At 39.4% G+C, this 20,843-nt stretch overlaps 5 gene segments (V, D, J or C); all 5 read left to right on the forward strand.

Moving 5' to 3' along the window:
* The first annotated feature begins 2,846 nt into the window (after nucleotides 1–2,846).
* On the forward strand, nucleotides 2,847–3,511 carry LOC117493806. The segment is given in 2 exon segments: nucleotides 2,847–2,941; nucleotides 3,021–3,511. Coding segments are annotated over 2 exon segments (537 nt in total).
* A 1,818-nt stretch (nucleotides 3,512–5,329) lies between these two features.
* LOC117493807 lies at nucleotides 5,330–5,976 on the forward strand. The segment is given in 2 exon segments: nucleotides 5,330–5,406; nucleotides 5,486–5,976. Coding segments are annotated over 2 exon segments (537 nt in total).
* A 1,729-nt stretch (nucleotides 5,977–7,705) lies between these two features.
* Nucleotides 7,706–9,253, forward strand: LOC117493841. The segment is given in 2 exon segments: nucleotides 7,706–8,425; nucleotides 8,781–9,253. Coding segments are annotated over 2 exon segments (456 nt in total).
* A 6,879-nt stretch (nucleotides 9,254–16,132) lies between these two features.
* Nucleotides 16,133–16,926, forward strand: LOC117493840. The segment is given in 2 exon segments: nucleotides 16,133–16,243; nucleotides 16,367–16,926. Coding segments are annotated over 2 exon segments (492 nt in total).
* Nucleotides 16,927–19,609: 2,683 nt separating this feature from the next.
* LOC117493842 lies at nucleotides 19,610–20,668 on the forward strand. The segment is given in 2 exon segments: nucleotides 19,610–19,720; nucleotides 20,078–20,668. Coding segments are annotated over 2 exon segments (411 nt in total).
* The last annotated feature ends 175 nt before the right edge of the window (nucleotides 20,669–20,843 follow it).

A 20,843-nucleotide genomic window follows, 5' to 3' on the forward strand; every position in this document is an offset into this window, starting at 1 on the left:
AAATAACAATGCAAACTTACAGGTTGTATACCCAGATCTTCCCCTGCTCCAAACGGTCCAAACAAGCTGTGCATATCCGGCCTCAAACTGGGCAATGTTTTGGAAGCTTTCGTCTGTGAAATGCCGGTTCTTCGAACCTCTGGAGGAGGAACACGCCGCTGCTGGTGTGGCCATAGCTCTTCGGGATTGGTCCATTTCGTTCCGGGTACCGCATGACATCATGCGGTACCCGGAAGAATCAAATGGGCAGTGACGTATCTCCAACGAGGCGTTTTGGGGAGGTATTTTCTGTGTTAGAGTTTTACTCGCTACAGGGTGTACTTTGAGGGTTTTGACTCTGCACACCGTTTACATGCATAAAAACCTTCATAACACACAAGGGGACGGGTAATAACCGGAAAAGCATGACATGGGAGCTTTAATATAGTATCCATTATGTGTGAGCTACACCCTAAAGGTTATTATCAATTTGTGTATTTGTTTTCCTCTCTCTTTTCCTGGTTTGTTATGTAGTTATTTGATGTATAAAAGTGTTGTGAAACTGTCATGTCACAGTTACCACAGTTATCGACATTCACGATAACATCAAGAGTATCAAATAATTGTATCTAAAATAAAATATGGTTGTATTTTCACGAGGGCTCTTCCTATATACATTCCTAATATTATGAATATGATATAGTATATAATCGTTACATATGATATATGTTTGATCATTAAAATGTGGGCTTTTGTATTACTGTTTTCTTATGTACCTTTTCTATGGTAATTATCACAAAAAATACATCATAGTTCCGCTTAAACATATTGTAATTGCTTTATGTTAAAGGGGACCTATCATGCAAAATGCACTTTTGTACGTCTTTTATACATGAATATGTGTCCCCGGTGTTCCAGGGAACTCACCAAGTGTCAGAAAACACAACCCTCTCTATTTTCCTCCATACCCAAATCTCTAAAAAAGGGGCTGCAACGGATCTGATAAAAACTGATCCAGATTTGAACACTGTCCTGACGTCAGGACGGTGGCGCTACGGCTATTGGGCCAACTCCACCAATCAGGAGGAGACAGCCACGGCCATTGCCGTTCGAAAGCTCTGGAGACGCTGTAGTACATATGCCAGGCCTGTAGATGGTGCTGTTCTCACTGAATCTGCCCTTGCAGAGCAGAGCTAAAAAAAAGTGCAAATTGAGCGAAATGAGGCATGGCTAAAATGCATGATCTGTTTGGTATTTTGAAAACAGAAACGTATACATATACCTTATATAGGTATGGCCCTATAATATATCATTTAAATATACCATGATAGGTCCACTTTAATATAAATAATATTCTCATTGGATCCCACAGAGGTCACATGCCTTTTTTAATCCACAAACATAACATTTAGGCCAGCCGCACAGATACAGTATTCGTGTGAAAAGGACATTGTGTGAAAATGTTCATGATAATTCCTGTATTTAAAAAACATTAAAATCAGGCTCTCCTTTCTACTTCGTTACTCCAAATATTGTGAGTATGACTTATGCATCTTGTTACAGAACATGTGTGGGTCATAATTATAATAGGACTAATGGTGTCTGAAAAGAGTAACAGGCAAAAAGCTGGACACCCAAACCACTCTGTTTCCTACAGTCTGTTTAGATTTCAAATTTTTGGTAGAAAACACACAAACCTCTCCATCAAGGATTATATTAACAGATTTGAACTTAAGTTTAATTACACTGCGACGCCATGGTAAAGAACCATTTTCCATAGTCCCTTTGAAGATCATCACAAAATCTGTCTGAGACTACGTTCATGATGAACAGCAGGGGGACCTTCACTATCATTTATACTGATCATTTTAAAGCAGAGGCCCTCCCCTACAGCTCTTCATGGCCCTCCCCTACAGCTCTTCATGGCCACACACACACACACACACACACACACACACACACACACACACACACACACACACACACACACACACACACACACACACACACACACACACACACACACACACACACACACACACACACACACACACACACACACACACACACACACACACACACACACACACACACACACACACACACACACACACACACACACACACACACACACACACACACACACACACACACACACACACACACACACACACACACACACACACACTCACACACTCTGTCTGACAACATGGACATGCTCATCAAACACACCCTCCTCATACTGTCAGTGTTCTTGCTGTGGACGACAGGTAAATCACAATAACATCAACTGTTAATATCAAAGAATGTACATTACATTTTGCTATAACAAATGGTTCTATTGGGAGTTGAACCAGGTAACAGAGCAATGAATGAAGGTTTGTTATTATTAAACACAGGTCTTGTTGATGGGAATGATGTCTACCAGACTAAGATACTGGAACAAAGGTGAAGATGCAACCATGAGCTGCAGACACACAAAGGATGCTAGCTACTTCCAGATGTACTGGTACAGACAGCTGCCAGGAGAAACTATGGAGCTAATCGTGTTCACAAGATCTGGGGTCAATCATCATGATTTTGGAGAATTCAGTAGCAAAGACAAGTTCTCAGCCACAAAGCCTGACGCTGAGAGCGGGACGTTCACTATGTAAATCTACAAATCTTGATGAAGTCAAACCGAAACATGTTCTCTGTATAATATTACTGTATGGTCAAACTGAGTTCCAGGGTTCATTTCAGGTCTGTGCCAACAGGGGGCAGTACAGCATCTCTGTGGTGTGTAGTAAGAGTATGACCCCAGGAAGAAAGGTTTCCTGATGGGAGGCTCTTCAGTAGAACCATAGATAGAACAGCACATACAGTGATGAACACACAGAGTAACGTGTTCTTAGAGTCAGTCATAAAACACACAAGATGATCCTCCTCTTCTGCACAGCCCTTCATGTCATACTGGTTTCAGGTAATAGAACTAAAGATTTCTTATCAATAATCACAGTTTTTGATGTAAAACCCCCTGATAGCATATTGTTTTTCCACAGGTTCCTCTCTGAGTGACCTCGTCTCACAGACTCCAGCTAATATGTACAAAAACCTCGGAGAAGAAGCCGTCATCAGCTGTTCTCACAGTATTAAAAACTACAACCAGATTCTGTGGTACAAACAAATGAAGGACAGACAACTGCAGTTCCTCGGGTACATCTTAGCAACTCATAAAAACCCAGAGCCTGGCCTGGGGGTGAAGATGGATGGAGATGCAAATATAAATAAGAACTGCACACTGACAGTTGAAAGGCTGAGTGAGAACAGCAGTGCACTTTATTTCTGTGCTGCCAGTCTACACAGTGCTGCAGGTCTCTGCACCTCCTGTACAAAAACCTCCTCAACACGGTTCATTTACAGCTCTGTGCACCTGGAACATCACTTCCAACCAATGTCTATGTTCCTGCTGATTACCATCAGAGATTATAATAACAGGAGGTCGTCCTTCCTGCAGAGAAATGTAACTTCCTGTTATAACAAGCGGCATTAGAGACTCAGGATTAACAGGATCACCATCGAGACTAAATATAATTATATTACTTTAGTTGTCCTACATGCAGTCGAGTATAATTGAATATATTGCAGTTTTAGAGCTGCAACGATTTGTGGTTAATCGATTAGTAGATCGACAGAAAAAAAAGCCGTCTATTTTGATAAGCTATTCAATTCTATCATATAGAGTGGCGAAGTCTCTCCCCTTCCGGTGGACCTCCATGGGACCTTATTTCGGAAAAATGATGCATTGAAGTCAATGGAGAGAGAAAGATTATCTTTCGATCCCGTTTGAATTGTGCCACGAATTACACATATGATGTTTGTCAATTTAAAAGATAATTTTGCAAGTCAAAAAAAAAAAAATGTGTGGTAAACCTGTGAAGTAACACATTTGTTTGTGTGAAACGCTCAATGAACTACATCTCTGGTCTCACAGAATAACACATGTCACCAAGATGGCCGTCACTACTGTCTTGTCAACAAAACGATTGACTACCCTCACTATCACCACAATGAAACACGTCCAGAAGAATGTCATGCAAAGCTGCCTGCCTGCCTTCCTTTGATTCTCTCTGAACTGCCTGGTCGTTTTAATGTTTAATGTCAACCATTTGTGCAGATAGCATGAAGTAGAGAAGATCGCCGATGCTAACGTTAGCATTTCTCCCCCGGGCTTAAATGGTGTATTATAGAATGATCACACCGGTGACAGTACTATTCAAAGGGTTCACGAAATATGACTACTACTCTTACTGTTTAACATTTTGGGTTACTTAATGTTACTTCATGTTAAGGCTAATACAAATGACAAGGCTGTAATGCTAACTAACGTGCTAGCTACTAGCTAGGTAGCTAACTTGATCAAGCCACTCCTGGTCCTTTCATCAGACGGGAAGCAAAAGAACGAGCAAGACCCATTGCTGGTGTAATAACAACCTGGTACTAAGCACACAGGCATCTTGTTAAAGTTATCTTATCGTAGCCAGCGCCATATAGATAGATTATATCTATATGGCGCTGATCTTAGCTATCTCTTAGTGGAGGAAAACAATTGTGACATCACTTACGCGACTCTGGGATTTGTAGTCTTTCTAGTTACGTATTTTTCATAGTCTTATATTTCAACAGTTTTACGACAAACTGTGACTTTTCTGACATGGAAATTATTTTTTAAGATTGACAAACATCATATGTGTAATTCATGGCACAATTCAAACGGGATCGAAAGATAAGTTTTCTCTCTCCATTGACTTCAATACATTATTTTTCCGAAATAAGGTCCCATGGGGCGGAAGTAGATGGGCGTGACTTCGCCACTCTATTGTGTTTGTGCAAAAATACCAGGAAATGATGTTTTCAGTCTTGTTCGTATATTTTGGTTTGTTTACAAATCGTTTTTATTCTGTTGCATTTCATATGGGAACATGTGGGCCTAAATCTGAGGGAAAGTCTTTGTAAGAGTAACTGCATAGGCTTAAGTTATGTATATTTAGTTATTTCTTTAATTATTGACAAAGCTATTGACAGGAGTTCATCATTTGAAATAAACATTATCAATAAAATATAAGTCTAAAAATCTTGATGAAGTCAAACCGAAACATGTTCTCTGTATAATATTACTGTATGGTCAAACTGAGTTCCAGGGTTCATTTCAGGTCTGTGTTGTCTGGTCTCCTGCCAACAGGGGGCAGTACAGCATCTCTGTGGTGTGTAGTAAGAGTATGACCCCAGGAAGAAAGGTTTCCTGATGGGAGGCTCTTCAGTAGAACCATAGATAGAACAGCACATACAGTGATGAACACACAGAGTAACGTGTTCTTAGAGTCAGTCATAAAACACACAAGATGATCCTCCTCTTCTGCACAGCCCTTCGTGTCATACTGGTTTCAGGTAATAGAACTAAAGATTTCTTATCAATAATCACAGTTTTTGATGTAAAACCCCATGATAGCATATTGTTTTTCCACAGGTTCCTCTCTGAGTGACCTCGTCTCACAGACTCCAGCTTATATGTACAAAAACCTCGGAGAAGAAGCCGTCATCAGCTGTTCTCACAGTATTGAAAACTACGACAGAATCCTGTGGTACAAACAAATGAAGGACAGACAACTGCAGTTCCTCGGGTACATCTTCGCAACTCAGAAAAACCCAGAGCCTGGCCTGGGGGTGAAGATGGATGGAGATGCAAATATAAATAAGAACTGCACACTGACAGTTGAAAGGCTGAGTGAGAACAGCAGTGCAATTTATTTCTGTGCTGCCAGTCAACACAGTGCTGCAGGTCTCTGCACCTCCTGTACAAAAACCTCCTCAACACGGTTCATTTACAGCTCTGTGCACCTGGAACATCACTTCCAACCAATGTCTATGTTCCTGCTGATTACCATCACAGATTATAATAACAGGAGGTCGTCCTTCCTGCAGAGAAATGTAACTTCCTGTTATAACAAGCGGCATTAGAGACTCAGGATTAACAGGATCACCATCGAGACTAAATATAATTATATTACTTTAGTTGTCCTACATGCAGTCGAGTATAATTGAATATATTGCAGTTTTAGAGCTGCAACGATTTGTGGTTAATCGATTAGTAGATCGACAGAAAAAAAAGCTGTCTATTTTGATAAGCTATTCAATTCTATCATATTGTGTTTGTGCAAAAATACCAAGAAATTATGTTTTCAGTCTTGTTCGTATATTTTGGTTTGTTTACAAATAGTTTTTATTCTGTTACATTTCATATGGGAACATGTGGGCCTAAATCTGAGGGAAAGTCTTTGTAAGAGTAACTGCGTAGGCTTACGTTACGTATATTTGGTTATTTCTTTAATTATTGACAAAGCTATTGACAGGAGTTCATAATTTGAAATAAACATTTTCAATAAAATATAAGTCTAAAAATCTTGATGAAGTCAAGTCAAACCGAAACATGTTCGCTATATAATATTACTGTATGGTCAAACTGAGTTCCAGGGTTCATTTCAGGTCTGTGTTGTCTGGTCTCCTGCCAACAGGGGGCAGTACAGCATCTCTGTGGTGTGTAGTGAGAGTATGACCCCAGGAAGAAAGGTTTCCTGATGGGAGGCTCTTCAGTAGAACCATAGATAGAACAGCACATACAGTGATGAACACACAGCGTAACGTGTTCTTAGAGTCAGTCATAAAACACACAAGATGATCCTCCTCTTCTGCACAGCCCTTCATGTCATACTGGTTTCAGGTAATAGAACTAAAGATTTCTTATCAATAATCACAGTTTTTGATGTAAAACCCCATGATAGCATATTGTTTTTCCACAGGTTCCTCTCTGAGTGACCTCGTCTCACAGACTCCAGCTTATATGTACAAAAACCTCGGAGAAGAAGCCGTCATCAGCTGTTCTCACAGTATTGAAAACTACGACAGAATCCTGTGGTACAAACAAATGAAGGACAGACAACTGCAGTTCCTCGGGTACATCTTAGCAACTCATAAAAACCCAGAGCCTGGCCTGGGGGTGAAGATGGATGGAGATGCAAATATAAATAAGAACTGCACACTGACAGTTGAAAGGCTGAGTGAGAACAGCAGTGCACTTTATTTCTGTGCTGCCCGTCAACACAGTGCTGCAGGTCTCTGCACCTCCTGTACAAAAACCTCCTCAACACGGTTCATTTACAGCTCTGTGTGCACCTGGAACATCACTTCCAACCAATGTCTATGTTCCTGCTGATTACCATCAGAGATTATAATAACAGGAGGTCGTCCTTCCTGCAGAGAAATGTAACTTCCTGTTATAATCGTAAGATAGTTCTCTTAATGTTTACAGTATAGAAGGAATTAGAGACCAAATGATTCATTAACTAATCTGGAGATTAATTTGCATATCAATGAACATGAACATAATCACAGTTGCAGGACTGAGAATTGACGGACTGGTATTTTACTGCATGAATTGTGTGAGTTTGTGAAAAATATTGTTGTTGAAAGCCACTTGGATAATCCAATCGACAAGACCTTTCTTAGATCTGTAATTGACTTACTTTACCAATAACTCATGGTAACACGGGGTGAGTATCTCGTTGAGGGGTAAGATGTGTCGTGCACAATGTCACCGCCCACCTATGACTAGGGAGGGTTAACCTAAAAAAGGGGGGTTCAAATAGCTGCTTCATTCATTGCAATGACACAGAGTCTTTCACATCACAGATTCCTCTTACAGTGACAGAGTCCACCAGACTCCAGCTGAGATGATCATCGGCCACGAAGGAACAGCCACAATCAGCTGTACTCACAGTATTGACAACTACAACTTAGTCCTCTGGTACAAATTGTCAAAGGATACAAAACTGCAGTTCCTCGGGTACCTGATAGCAGCTCAAGCGGGAACGCCGGAGCCTGGCCTGGGTGTGAGGATCGGGGGGAGAGCACACGCGGGATACAACTGCACGTTAACCATTGAAGGGCTGAGTGAGAGCAGCAGTGCAGAGTTCTTCTGTGCTGTCAGTCTGGGACACACTGCTGCATGTCACTGCTCCTCAGTGCAAAAACCTCCTCAACATAAGCTGCCTTTATCTCTGTGCAACAGCTCTGTGCACCTGGAATAACCCGCTCAGAACAGTGGTGGTTCTGAGAGCGATGGGAGATTATTACGCAGATATTCATCCCGTCTGCTGTGGCTGCTTCTCATGTTAAAGTGCTCCATTAAGCTTTCCCTTAAAACTGTAACTTGAATTATTATTTTTTTTTAATCATCCCAGCAGGTGGAGCTGTAGCTACATAGATGCAGAACTATGGGATATGATGAGGGGAGGGGGCATTAATGAGAGTCTGCAGGGGTCTGTAGTTCAGTCGAGTTTCTGCAGCGTTCTGTGTTCATTCAGAGAGGAGGACAACATGCCAACATTACTCTTTCTATCATCGATCATTGGTAATCACATTTTTAGGAGTACAGTTTGAATCTACCAAATAATGATTGACATTTTGATTTTGATAATTGATGCATCGTTTGAGTAATTTTTCCTGCAAAAGTAAGGGAAAATGTTCAGTCTCTCTCACATGCAGAAGTCTTGCTTTTCTCTGTTTTGTATCAGACTAATCTCTTTGTACTGACAGAACAAGACATTTAAAGACCTCGGAAATTGAGAAACTGGAATTGAAAGTGTTTTTTTACATTTTTTAGACCAACTGATTGATCGATAAATCCAGGGAATAATCTGCAGATTCACCGATAATGAAAACAGCTGTATATATAGATTCTAGTTGATTAATTCCCTTTTTTCTAGGTGTTTGTCTGGGTGTTGAGGTGAGGCAGACCCCTGCAGAGCTCCTGATGAGTCCAGGAGACAAGGTGCAGCTGGTCTGCAGCCATGAGCAGGCCGACTTCACCTTCATGCAGTGGTACCAACAACCCCCCGGAGAGAGAGCTCTGAAACGCATCGGACACTTGAACTTTGGCAACAAAGAATACGAGGAGCCTTTCAAAGAACATTTTAAAATGTCTGGAGACCTGAGTGGAGACGAAGCGAAGAACGCGTCTCTGTTCATAGACACGCTGAAGGCAGAGGAGCACAGTGCCGTGTATTTCTGCGCTGCCAGCTACGCACACTGACTGCACAGACCCCCTGCTCACACAAAAACTACCGTTACTGTTGGGAGTCATTCAAGTAAGAGCCAGAATCAATACAATAAACATGTTACTTTAGCACATTTCTATTTCTAAGTTCTATTTTATTTAATTTTGTATATTCCAATGTTACTTTATTGGTTTTATACAGTAAGCATATATTTATTTTATTTTAACTTTTTATTGCACATTCTTGCTTTAATCTTAAGGTTTGTATAAATGTTATTATATTTTTATCTTTAATTTTATTTCATTAAATCTGTCTAAAAACAATTTCCCCTGGGCTGAATAAAGTATTCTGATTTTAAACACCAAGTCTAAGTTTCATCAAGCATTATTTGTGTGACTTGGTCAAAATAAATCCAACTTCTACATTTTATTTTTGACCAATGTATTATTATCAGGCAGGATTTGTTATCTACGTCAGTGAAAATTAAGAAATACTCAAACCGTTATAACTAAACAACTTTGTCAAATATAAAAAACCTTGCATGCACACTTTCATCTGCTTACATTATATTTATATCATATTTTGCTAACATCAGATATCAATACAGCTAACCAAAATGTTAAGCATTACCAAAGTCGTTAACTTACATTGTTTGCAAACGTTAGTTGATTTTGACCCACATTACGTGATGAAACAGTTCAGACATTTTCTCCTGATTTGTTGTTCATAAAAATGCCATTTAGTGTCAAAATGTTCTGACAGTATTGAGAGGCGAAGTCCCTCCCTTTCCGGTGGACCTCCATGAGACCTTATTTCGGAAAAAGTATGTATTGAAGTCAATGGGGAGAGAAAGATTATCTTTCGATCCCGTTTGAATTGTGCCACGAATTACACATATGATGTTTGTCAATTTAAAAGATAATTTTACAAGTCAAACAAATAAAAATGTGTCGTAAAACTGTGAAGTAACACATTTTTTTGTGTGAAACCGCTCAATGAACTACATCTCCCGTCTCGCACCACACACCAAGACGGCCGTCACGTTGGCACATTTCACTTCTTTCTTTCAGAATGAGGCGGAAAGTAGTAAAAGAGGTGAAAATCACTCCAAGTCTGGGCATGTTGAGAGCTGTACATACACACAAGGGGAGTTAGTCGGTTCCGTAAGAGCCAGCATGCGGGACCGGGATTCTGGGATTTGTAGTCTTTGTAGTTGCGTATTTTTCATAGTCTTATATTTCAACAGTTTTACGACAAACTGTGACTTTTTTGACATGGAAATGATTTTTTAAGATTGACAAACATCATATGTGTAATTCGTGGCACAATTCAAACGGGATCGAAAGATAATCTTTCTCTCCCCATTGACTTCAATACATCATTTTTCCGAAATAAGGTCCCATGGGTCGGAAGTAGATGGGCGGGACTTCGCCTCTCTATGTGGCTTGTGAAAAATGGGTCAAGTGTTTATTTTATTGACTATAAAGAAAACAAATGTGCAATAATCTGTGTTTCACATCTCTGGTTGGAGATAAAGGACTCAGACTGCTGCTAGTTGCTAAAGGGGCGTGGCAACAAGAAACCATGTGACACAGAAACAGCAAATGGTGTTTCCTTTCTAAAACTTCTTCTGACTTGATACCCTTATCTCCTGCAGACATCATCAGTAGTTAGGTTGACCTGATGTCAGTATTATGAATCTGTAAAAGTCTTTGACACAAACTTTGGAAAAAGCATTTGAGTATCTACTGTACTTCGAGGAAGTCAAAATGATCCGTTTTCTCTTTTGTTGTTGCCTGTCAGGTAATAACTTAAAGACAATTACCTCCTCCTGTCAAAATGGTTTAGTTTATAATCAGTCAGGATTTAAATACATGTTCTCTCTCTTCCAGGTGTTAGTCTGGGTCTTGATGTGCGTCAGTCTCCCTCTGATCTCATCAAATCACCTGGAGACAAAGTGCAGATCTCCTGCAGCCATGACAGAACGGACTACAGGGTGATTCTCTGGTACCAGCGCTCACCTGGAGACACAGCTCTGAAACTCATCGGGTATTTGAATTACCAAGCTGTCACAATGGAGCAGCCATTTGAAGAGGAATCCCCTCTGAACTTTACAAAAACTCTGAACTATCTTCACTCATGAGCTTTTTAATAAGACGTGGAATAAACTGCTCACAGACACACCTGCATTTGTGGTATTATTTTTGGTTTGATGCAATCATTTCATCATCAGCGGATTCTGTTTCTATTTTAGAAGTGAAGTTGATGAACCGTTTGGAGCACACCATCATCTAAAGCTGTTGAGTTCCACGTTAGATGCAGATGAATTTATCTTGTTAAAAGCGTATATTAATGTCATATGAGTGAATAGTAATCAAAGAGAACCACCACCCTTAGTATTCTTTCTTGAACTAATGAATCCATTTCCTCCTTTGCTGTTATTTTTGGCAGAAATATATAATTATTTATGGAGCAAAGCCACAAAAACAGAAAAGACAATAACTAAGCGTTATAGTACGAAATAGTTAAACACCAGTTACGTTTTCTGCCTGCTGGGAGCTTTCTGATACCATTGGAAACCTTTGTTTACTTCAGGATCATAGTGACATCACAATGCAACACTCACGCTTCTATTGGCAAGCGCTTCAACACATCGTACATAATAGGCTAAGGGGCGGGACATCTCCAAACGGTTGACCAATCACATCATAGCGGGCCAGCTAACCAATCAGAGCAGACTGGGTTCGGTCAAGCATAATTAAGGCTTTACTGTCACAGGTTAATCCACCTCCCATTGTTCAGGAAGAGGAGACAAAACAAAAAGACAGGCAGACTCTTCCTCCCCAAAGAACAAACTGACTGAATGATAGAAAGTGTTTTAGTGTCAACTTATTCTCTGATTTCTTTACATCACTTCCTGTCCCTCCTCCTGATCCACAAAGCTGAGAGACTGTAGCTGCTTCTTCACATTCAACATGAAGCCATCTCAATGCATCGTTTCCATCATCATCGTCTTCTGGGTTAAAGGTATTGCACATTAATAAAGCCATTTTGTCTTACTTAGGCACAAGTTCACCAGTCAAGGTGAAAGATATCAAAGCTCTTGATTTTCCAGTAAATGTAACAGCTCCAAGTGCCAGATAACTTAATGGCATCTTGATCTCTTTCCAGGAGTTTCCCTCAGTAATGACAAAGTGTTTCAGACTCCCTCTGAACTGATAAAGGAACCAAACAGTGAAGCCACGCTGAGTCTGGAGCATCAGATCCCAAGCTACGACACTATTCTGTGGTATCAGCGCTCAGCAGGAGACACGTCTCTGAAGCTCATCGCCTACATGTATTATGGAACTGTTAACGTGGAGCCGTCGTTCAAAAGCCACTTTAACGTGAGTGGGAATGGACAGACAAGAGTTTATCTCCACATCCTGAAGTTGGGACACCCTGAACACAGCGCAGAGTATTTTGGAGCGGCAAGTAGGCACAGTCATAAAGACAGTGAGGCTCTCAGACAAAAACCTGCAGGAGGATCCAGAAGATAACAAACCACTGAAACCAGTATATAGCCCTCAGAATATCAACTGACACTTATAACTCCCCAACATTTAACAGTACTCATCCGATCATAGGGTGGGTGGGGGCTATGGGGATCTTCCATTTAAAGTGATGTTTAAAACTCAGTTAATGGGGCTCAGTTTTATATTGCTTCAGTTTATAATCGTAACGGATCGAAAAGTTCAGATACATTTTTCAATAAATGATGCGCTTCCACAAACAACATAATTATTACATTCAAATGAAGTACATAATTCAAGTTTACATTAACTTTGGATAATAACACGGGAGAAATGAGCGGAAGGGCTCTTTTTTCCTCTCTCTCTCTCTCCCGTCAGTATCTCATGCAGCTCACTGATCCAGTAATGAGTGACCCGACAGTGAAGAATAAATATATTTATAACTAGTTTAGCTTGTTCCAGAGGTAGATACAATAGCTAAGTGTGTTAGGTCTAACTCTTAGTGTGTGTGTTGCTCCGCTCACCGGTCCGTCACAGCGGGTGGAGCTGCAGGATTTCTGCTTCACACACGTTGCATAGCGCTATTTTATTGTCTTTTCCGGACACCTTAAAATACTGCCAGACCGGTGAAGCCATTTTGGCGAGCTTGTTTTGCCGCACAGAGAAAAGTGTATTCATGTATTTTGCATCATGTGATCGGCTCTCCTGATCGGCCTTTATAGAGAGCACCGATCACACTATTAAGAGTGAATATCGGCCAATAACAATCGGCGGCCGATCGATCGGAGCATCCCTAGATCAGAGATACAGAGCACTTGAATGGATTTCCCTCTCTCTCACATCACGGAGGTTGCATTATGTATATCTGAAGTAGGGATGTGCGATTATGGCAAAAATCATAATCATGATTATTTTGGTCAATAATTGATATCACGATTATTAAATACGATTATTCATTGACTTTGAAAACATCCATTTATTGAACTTTAAAACAAATACAAATAATAATTTGAACAGTATCTTTTTAACTGTTGATTACCCTGAACGTATAGTTAAACTGAAAAACCAATACAAAAATAAATAAAATAAATGATACATTTAAATAAATATCAAAATAATAAATACCAATAAACAAGATCAACAAATATTTTAGAGCGCACTTCCACAAGCTACTAAACATATATAAATATGATAAATACAAATAAATTAGACCAAAATAAATTAGATCAAATATGTTGCACTGTCACAACCAAGCAAAGCAAAATAATCGTTTTTTTCGATTATGTTGTTTTCGTAATTGTGGCAGGCCAAAATCGTAATTGCGATTAAAATACGATTAATTGCACAGCCCTACTATGAAGCTATCTGTGTGTTCAGTTGCTGTATGTTAATATCCCTCTAAGTGTAAAGATGCTGCATCGAAGCATTTTTACAGTCAAATACAAATAAAATAATTCAAGTAACATTTTATTTTTATTTTAAAGCACTAGAAATCATTTTTTAAATCCTGAGAATCTTAAGAGTGATATCAGGGTTTGTACAACTAGTAAATTCAAGCACTTTTTTAAAAAACTATATCAAAGCCTTTACCATTCAACCTAATGTCAGATAAATGACATCAAACAAAACACATTTTACAGAATTCCATCATACCCAGAGCAATACATGTACACGGTCTCTTTTATATTTTACCAGCTGTTGTTTTTAACTTTGACTGGGGGTTGTTATGTTTCAAATATTAAATATCATTGGTTTGCACAAGTGGTTGTGTAGATGTAACGTTGAAAGACATCTCCTGTAGTCCTGTGCTGCACAAACCCTGGGATATGTACATGTTTTACTCATCAGTCATCGATGAATGTTTCGATCAGTTGCTCAGCTCTCTTCATGGTTCATAAATAGTTACAAGAATATATATATTTCGAGTTCTAGTAATGAGCTCAGAATGAAAGCAGTGAACAGCAGGGAGCAGTGAAATCACACCGACATGAAGAGGGCTGGAAGCTCCTCCTCCTTCCTCATCATAATGTACAATAAAAGGAAGATTTCATACAGTAACAATGTGTTTTCATTCATGTCTTTGCACGTCTCTGTTTGAGTTCAGATTTGAGTGTACTTTTTAAAATGTTCCTCATTTTGGTTTTTTCTATGTCTTTGCTCACAGGTAAGAGTCACAGGATTGTATTTGTTGTTAAACAAAACAAAAATCAGATTCAGGGCAAGTTAGATTTTAAGACATTAAGATAAAGACTGTTTGAATTTTATTTAAGAACAATTCTTAAATGCAATTTTACCGTTATCCTGATCTGCATTACAATGCTAAATCAGATAAACTAATTATCATCCTAATCCCATGTTTTAGCATAATAAGACTTTTAAATCATTGATTAAACACTTTATAATAACAATTAAGGCCTTATTTCAGATTAATAAAAGAAAGGCCTATTCACACTTTTTATTTTTCGTCCTCCAGACGTTGTGTTATCATCACTTAAGATCCAACAATCACCTGAGAACCTGCTGATAAAGCCTGGACAACAGGAAGCCCGTCTGGAGTGTTTTCACGGCGATAACAGCTTCCCCTACATGCTCTGGTACCGGCACAGGTACCGGCACAGGTCAGCAGCCGGAGGTCGGCCGAGAGACATGGATCTGATCGGACTGCTTCATTATGAAAACGCAGACGTAGAGAAGACCTTTGCAACGGAACGTTTCAACATCACAGGTCACTCAAAGGGCCGAGCTCAGCTCACAATCTCCAACATGAAGCCGGCAGACAGTGCAGAGTATTTCTGCGCAGCGAGGAGCACAGTGTGTCACCTCCTCCGCCTGCTTTACAAAAAGCTGCAGTGACAAACACCTGCATCAGACATAAGCTGATCCTAAAGACATGAGGGAATATCTCAGCTGCTGGAGGGTTATATCCCTGCTCTGAGAGGACAGACAAAGTCATGTGTAGCTAAATACATTCTAGGAACACATTATAATCTCTATCATGAACCAAACCCAATGAATTATTCTAGGTTGACAACATACTGAATCACATTAACATGGTCCAGGTAAGGGAGATAGAGGGTAGAATTGCAGCTATAATACAGAAAACATATCAAAAATATTCTTTCAAAAATAATCAGTGTGTCAAACCAACTCCAACTTCATTCAACGACTTCAAGTCAATGTAAACAGCATTTTAGAAATAAGCCTTTATAATCAGAAATGAACAATATTTGAAAACATTTAATAAATATGATGATTTTTTTGTGTGTAGGTGTGTACAGATGCATACAGTACATGTTCATAATTAGGGTATATGTTTATATGTATGTGCACCATAATGCTAGCCTAACCTACAAATGTTTATTTTCTGCAAGCAGTACTGAATACAAATCTAAATAAGTAATACGTGAGATGAACTGAAAACAAACGAGACAGACTGTTACACGTTGTTGCGCACCTAAAGACTGCAAACATAACTCAGCTTCATCAACATCTTTCTGTACGTCTCACTTCCAGCTAACACGGCAGAGACTCTGACGTCATTTCCTCCACAAAGAACTAAAGAGGTGGCCGTTTGTATTTTCCTTCAGTTCACTTCCCTCTGCTGAATCACAATGATCCCAGGCTTCTCCTGCTTCACGCTCTTTGTGCTTTGGGCTGCAGGTAAAGTGTTTAAACGATTACAACATACATTGTGAATATGTTTCTAGGGTGAAATACACACCCTTTTAATGACTAAATAATAATAGAGTGATTTAGTAATAGTTTGTCTGTTTTCTATTCCAGATGTGTGTCAGTCGGTGCTCATCACTCAGTGGCCTCACTACATCTCCAGGCTTCCCAACGGTTCGGCAGAAATGCACTGCTACCAGAACGAAACCAACTATGATTATGTGTACTGGTACCGGCAGCAGAGAGGACAGGGTTTTCAGTTAATGGCGTATGTAGTAGCTGGCTTTGAAAACTATGAAGAAGGGTTTAAATCTGGTTACCAGGCAGTGAAAGTGAAGGAGAAGCAGCTGTGGTCCCTGAGCATCAGCAGCGTTCAGGAGGAAGACGAGGCTGTTTATCTGTGCGCTGCCAGTCTGCACAGTGCTGCCACAGACCTCAGGCCTGCACAAAAACTCACTGCCACACGAGAGGCTGCCCGACGAACAGCCATCATGTTCACATACAGGCACTCACACACTGTGGAGGAGAACATATCAGGGACTAGACGCATGTGTTAAATGGAAGTGAGGAATGTGTGAAGGAAAGGGAAAAAACTGTTTAAAATAAAAGGATTATTGATTGTTTTGTGTTTTCCCGACTAACTGAGGTTGTGCAAATTACTGTCCAGAATCTTCAGAATCAGAAATCAGTTTATTATATTATTATTACGTACAAGTTTTCTTTAGCGTATGAGGAATATAATTATATATATATATAAATATGAACAAAAAATATCTTCTATAGATTTGAAAACAAATGAAGAAAAATACAATTATATAACGAAAAACAGAACCAATGTTTCTGAATTAAAATGAAAAGATGTCAAAAAGAACATTTGAAGTTATAAAATAGGTGCAATGTGTCTGAATTAAAATGGGTGTATAGAAAGAATGATAATACAAAATTGAAAAAACAACCATAAATATGAAAAGCTGTGTAAAAGAAAGTTACAATATCATTTGATTTGCACAAAATTATTGCTAATAATATTGAATATATACATATGTCATTAAAAACATTTCAAATGTGTCTGAATAAAAATGTGTATAGAGGAACTGGGTTACAAATATTAAAAATACTATTAAAAAAACCTATATAACTTCTGTAAATATTTACAGAGATGCAGTCCCAATTGAATTATGCACGTGTGAATGTAAAGCATAAAGAAAGATGTTTAAATTGAACCAACAGGTGGAGGCACAGCACGTGGCATGAGGCTTGATGATGATGATGATGATGATGATGATGATGATGATGATGATGATGATGATGATGATGATGATGATGATGATGATGATGATGATGATGATGATGATGATGATGATGATGATGATGATGATGATGATGATGATGATGATGATGATGATGATGATGATGATGATGATGATGATGAACGAGCACAAAGCCTCCCCTCTTCCTCCTCACATCAGTGCCTCACCATGTCTCCACATGTGCACACATTCTGGTTACTCTTCATCTGGTTTCCATGTAAGACTTTGTATCTCAACCTGAATATGAAACTAGTGTTTGAAAGCTATAAATAATGTATTATCTTCTGGTCGGTTGCTTCAATATGAGTGTAAACTAAAATCTGTTTTCTCCACAGGTCAGGCGAGCGCTGCTACATTTAAACAATCTCCTGCTCAGGTAGTGAAGGAGAGCACTGAGGTCCAGATTATATGCAGCCATGACGATTCTTCCCTTGTAGTAATGCTCTGGTATCAGCAGAGAAAAGACAGTCTCTCTATGACCCTCATTGGGTATGGATATGCAACCGGCCAAACCTACGAGGGTCAGTTTGAAAAAGAGTTTGAGCTGACGAGAGAAGGCACGCTGAGAGGAACTCTGATTATACGCTCAGCAAACCTGTCAGACTCGGCTGTGTATTTCTGCGCTGCCAGTACACAGTGATGTGGTGAATGCCACTCCCTTACCAAAACCCTCCTCTCTTTCCTGAACACGAGATCTGTGTATTTTCACAGGAGGCGGTGTCTCTACACACCATCAGAGGCAGCAGTGTTTCTCCTGCTACAGCACAAACCTGAAGGATGTCTCCAGCTGTGATAGCATTTCTCCTCTTCTTGCTTTCATGTAAAAAAAAAAATATGCTGCAGAAAAAGCTATTTCTAAGAATGCGTTTTCACAGTTTGTTCTGTATCAACTACTTTTTGATTCTGTGTTTTCCCCACAGATGGAGCTGAGAGTGTGGAGTTTGAGCCAACTCATCCAAAAATTGTCAACGACAAAGCCAGGGTAGAAATTAAATGCAGTCACAATGATACCAATCTGGTTAGAATGCTCTGGTACCAACAAACAGAGAGAGGTCTGATGAATTTCATTGGATACAGCTATACTGGCAGTGAGCCCATCTATGAGAAGGAGTTTGAAAATGGATTTGAGATAACAAGAGAAGACATCCTGAGAGGAGCTCTGATTATTCCCAGTGTGACTCCATCAGACTCGGCTGTGTATTTCTGCGCTGCCAGTACACAGTGATGTGGTTTAGAGCCACTCCCTCACTAAAACTCTCTCACATGGTCTCTGCATACAGACTCTCAGTGAAGACAGTTCCTCCTGCAGCACAGAGAGCCTGGACCATGTCTCCAGCTGTCATAGCATTGCTTCTCCTCTCACTATCATGTAATGCAACTATTTTGATGACCAATTTATCATTAAAGGAACTTTTCATGCAGGAATATCCCACAGTGCTGTTCATTATATATAGTGAACATCTATGTGCTTTGGATGAGGAAACAAGACATTTAATGACATATTCTTGGACTTCGAGAACTTGGATGGACATTTTTCTATATTATAGACCAAAAGATTCATTAAGAGAGTAATCAGCAGATTGATTGGAAATGCAATTTACTGCCTAAATAACTATTTAAAATTTGAAGATTTCTTGACAGTACAATTTTTAAGAATGTTTTACACCGTCGCTTCTGTATTAACTACATTTTTATTCTGTGTTTTCCCCACAGATGGAGCTGAGAGTGTGGAGTTTGAGCCAACTCATCCAAAAATATACAACGAGAAAGCCAGGGTAGAAATTAAATGTAGTCACAATGATAGCAACCTGGATATAATGCTCTGGTACCAACAAACAGAGAGAGGTCTGAAATTAATTGGATACAGCTATGGCAGTGAGCCCAACTATGAGAAGGAGTTTGAAAATGGATTTAAAATAACAAGAGAAGACAAGATGAGAGGAGCTCTGATTATTCCCAGTGTGAATATATCAGACTCGGCTGTGTATTTCTGCGCTGCCAAGGTACACAGTGATGTGGTTTAGAGCCACTCCCTCACTAAAACTCTCTCACATGGTCTCTTCATACAGACTCTCAGTGAAGACAGTTCCTCCTGCAGCACAGAGAACCTGGACCATGTCTCCAGCTGTCATCACATTGCTTCTCCTCTCACTATCATGTAATGTAACTATTATTTGAGTAACTTTCGATGCAACAATATAACACATGGCTATTCATTAAGTACAGTGAACACCTATGTGTTTTGGACTGAGGGAACAAGACCTTTAAAGACATCATCTTGGACTTTGAGAAACTTGGATTGGACATGTTTCACTATTTACTGACATTTAATAAACCAAAAGATTATTCGAGAAATGTATCTGCGGTTTAAACGAAAATGAAATGTATGATAAGTTGCAGCCCTAATGTTATGTAATTAACTGCAAAAATAGCAATTTCAAAGTGTATTTTTACAGCGATTATAGTGATGTTTTTTTAAAAGCAGCTTCTCTATTTGCTATTGTTTTCCCCACAGATGGAGCTGAGAGTGTGGAGTTTGAGCCGACTCATCCCAGAATAGTCAACGACAAAGCCAGGGAAGAAATTAAATGCAGTCACAATGATAACGGCATGAATGTAATGCTGTGGTACCAACAAACAGAGAGAGGTCTGATGAAATTAATTGGATACAGCTACTCTGGTAGTGATCCCAGCTATGAGAAGGAGTTTGAAAAGCGGTTTGAGATAACAAGAGAAGACACAATGAGAGGAGCTCTGATTATTAAAAGTCTAAATCTATCAGACTCGGCTGTGTATTTCTGCGCTGCCAGTACACAGTGATGTGGTTTAATGCCTCTCCCTCACTAAAACCCTGCTCTCATTTTTCTCTGGTGTGTTCATGTTCAAGATCCTGAGACTGCCTAACAGATCTCAGCATGCACAGAGAGATCATAATGTTAAGGACATTGGGCTGAACAGATATAGGCAAATTCTACAATGTTGTAGACATAGCTGAACATAAAATAAAATTAAAAAACAAATAAGAAGGTAACGTATGTAAAATGATGTGCATTGCACTACAATATATAGCAATAAATATGAAACTTAAAGTAGCGACAGTAAAAGTAGTCATTGTGCAGATTGGTCCATTTCAGAATAATATATAATATGTTTTATAATTATTGATGTATTAAAGTGTTATCAAAGCTGGTAAAGGCAGCTAGTTTTAATGACTTTGTATACTGCAGGGTACAGTAGCTTGTGAATTTACTCCAGGTGGAACTAAAGTCTGATTTAAGAGT

The sequence above is a fragment of the Trematomus bernacchii genome, unplaced genomic scaffold (assembly GCF_902827165.1).
Source record: "Trematomus bernacchii unplaced genomic scaffold, fTreBer1.1, whole genome shotgun sequence".
In the NCBI taxonomy this organism is placed as follows: Eukaryota; Metazoa; Chordata; class Actinopteri; order Perciformes; family Nototheniidae; genus Trematomus; species Trematomus bernacchii.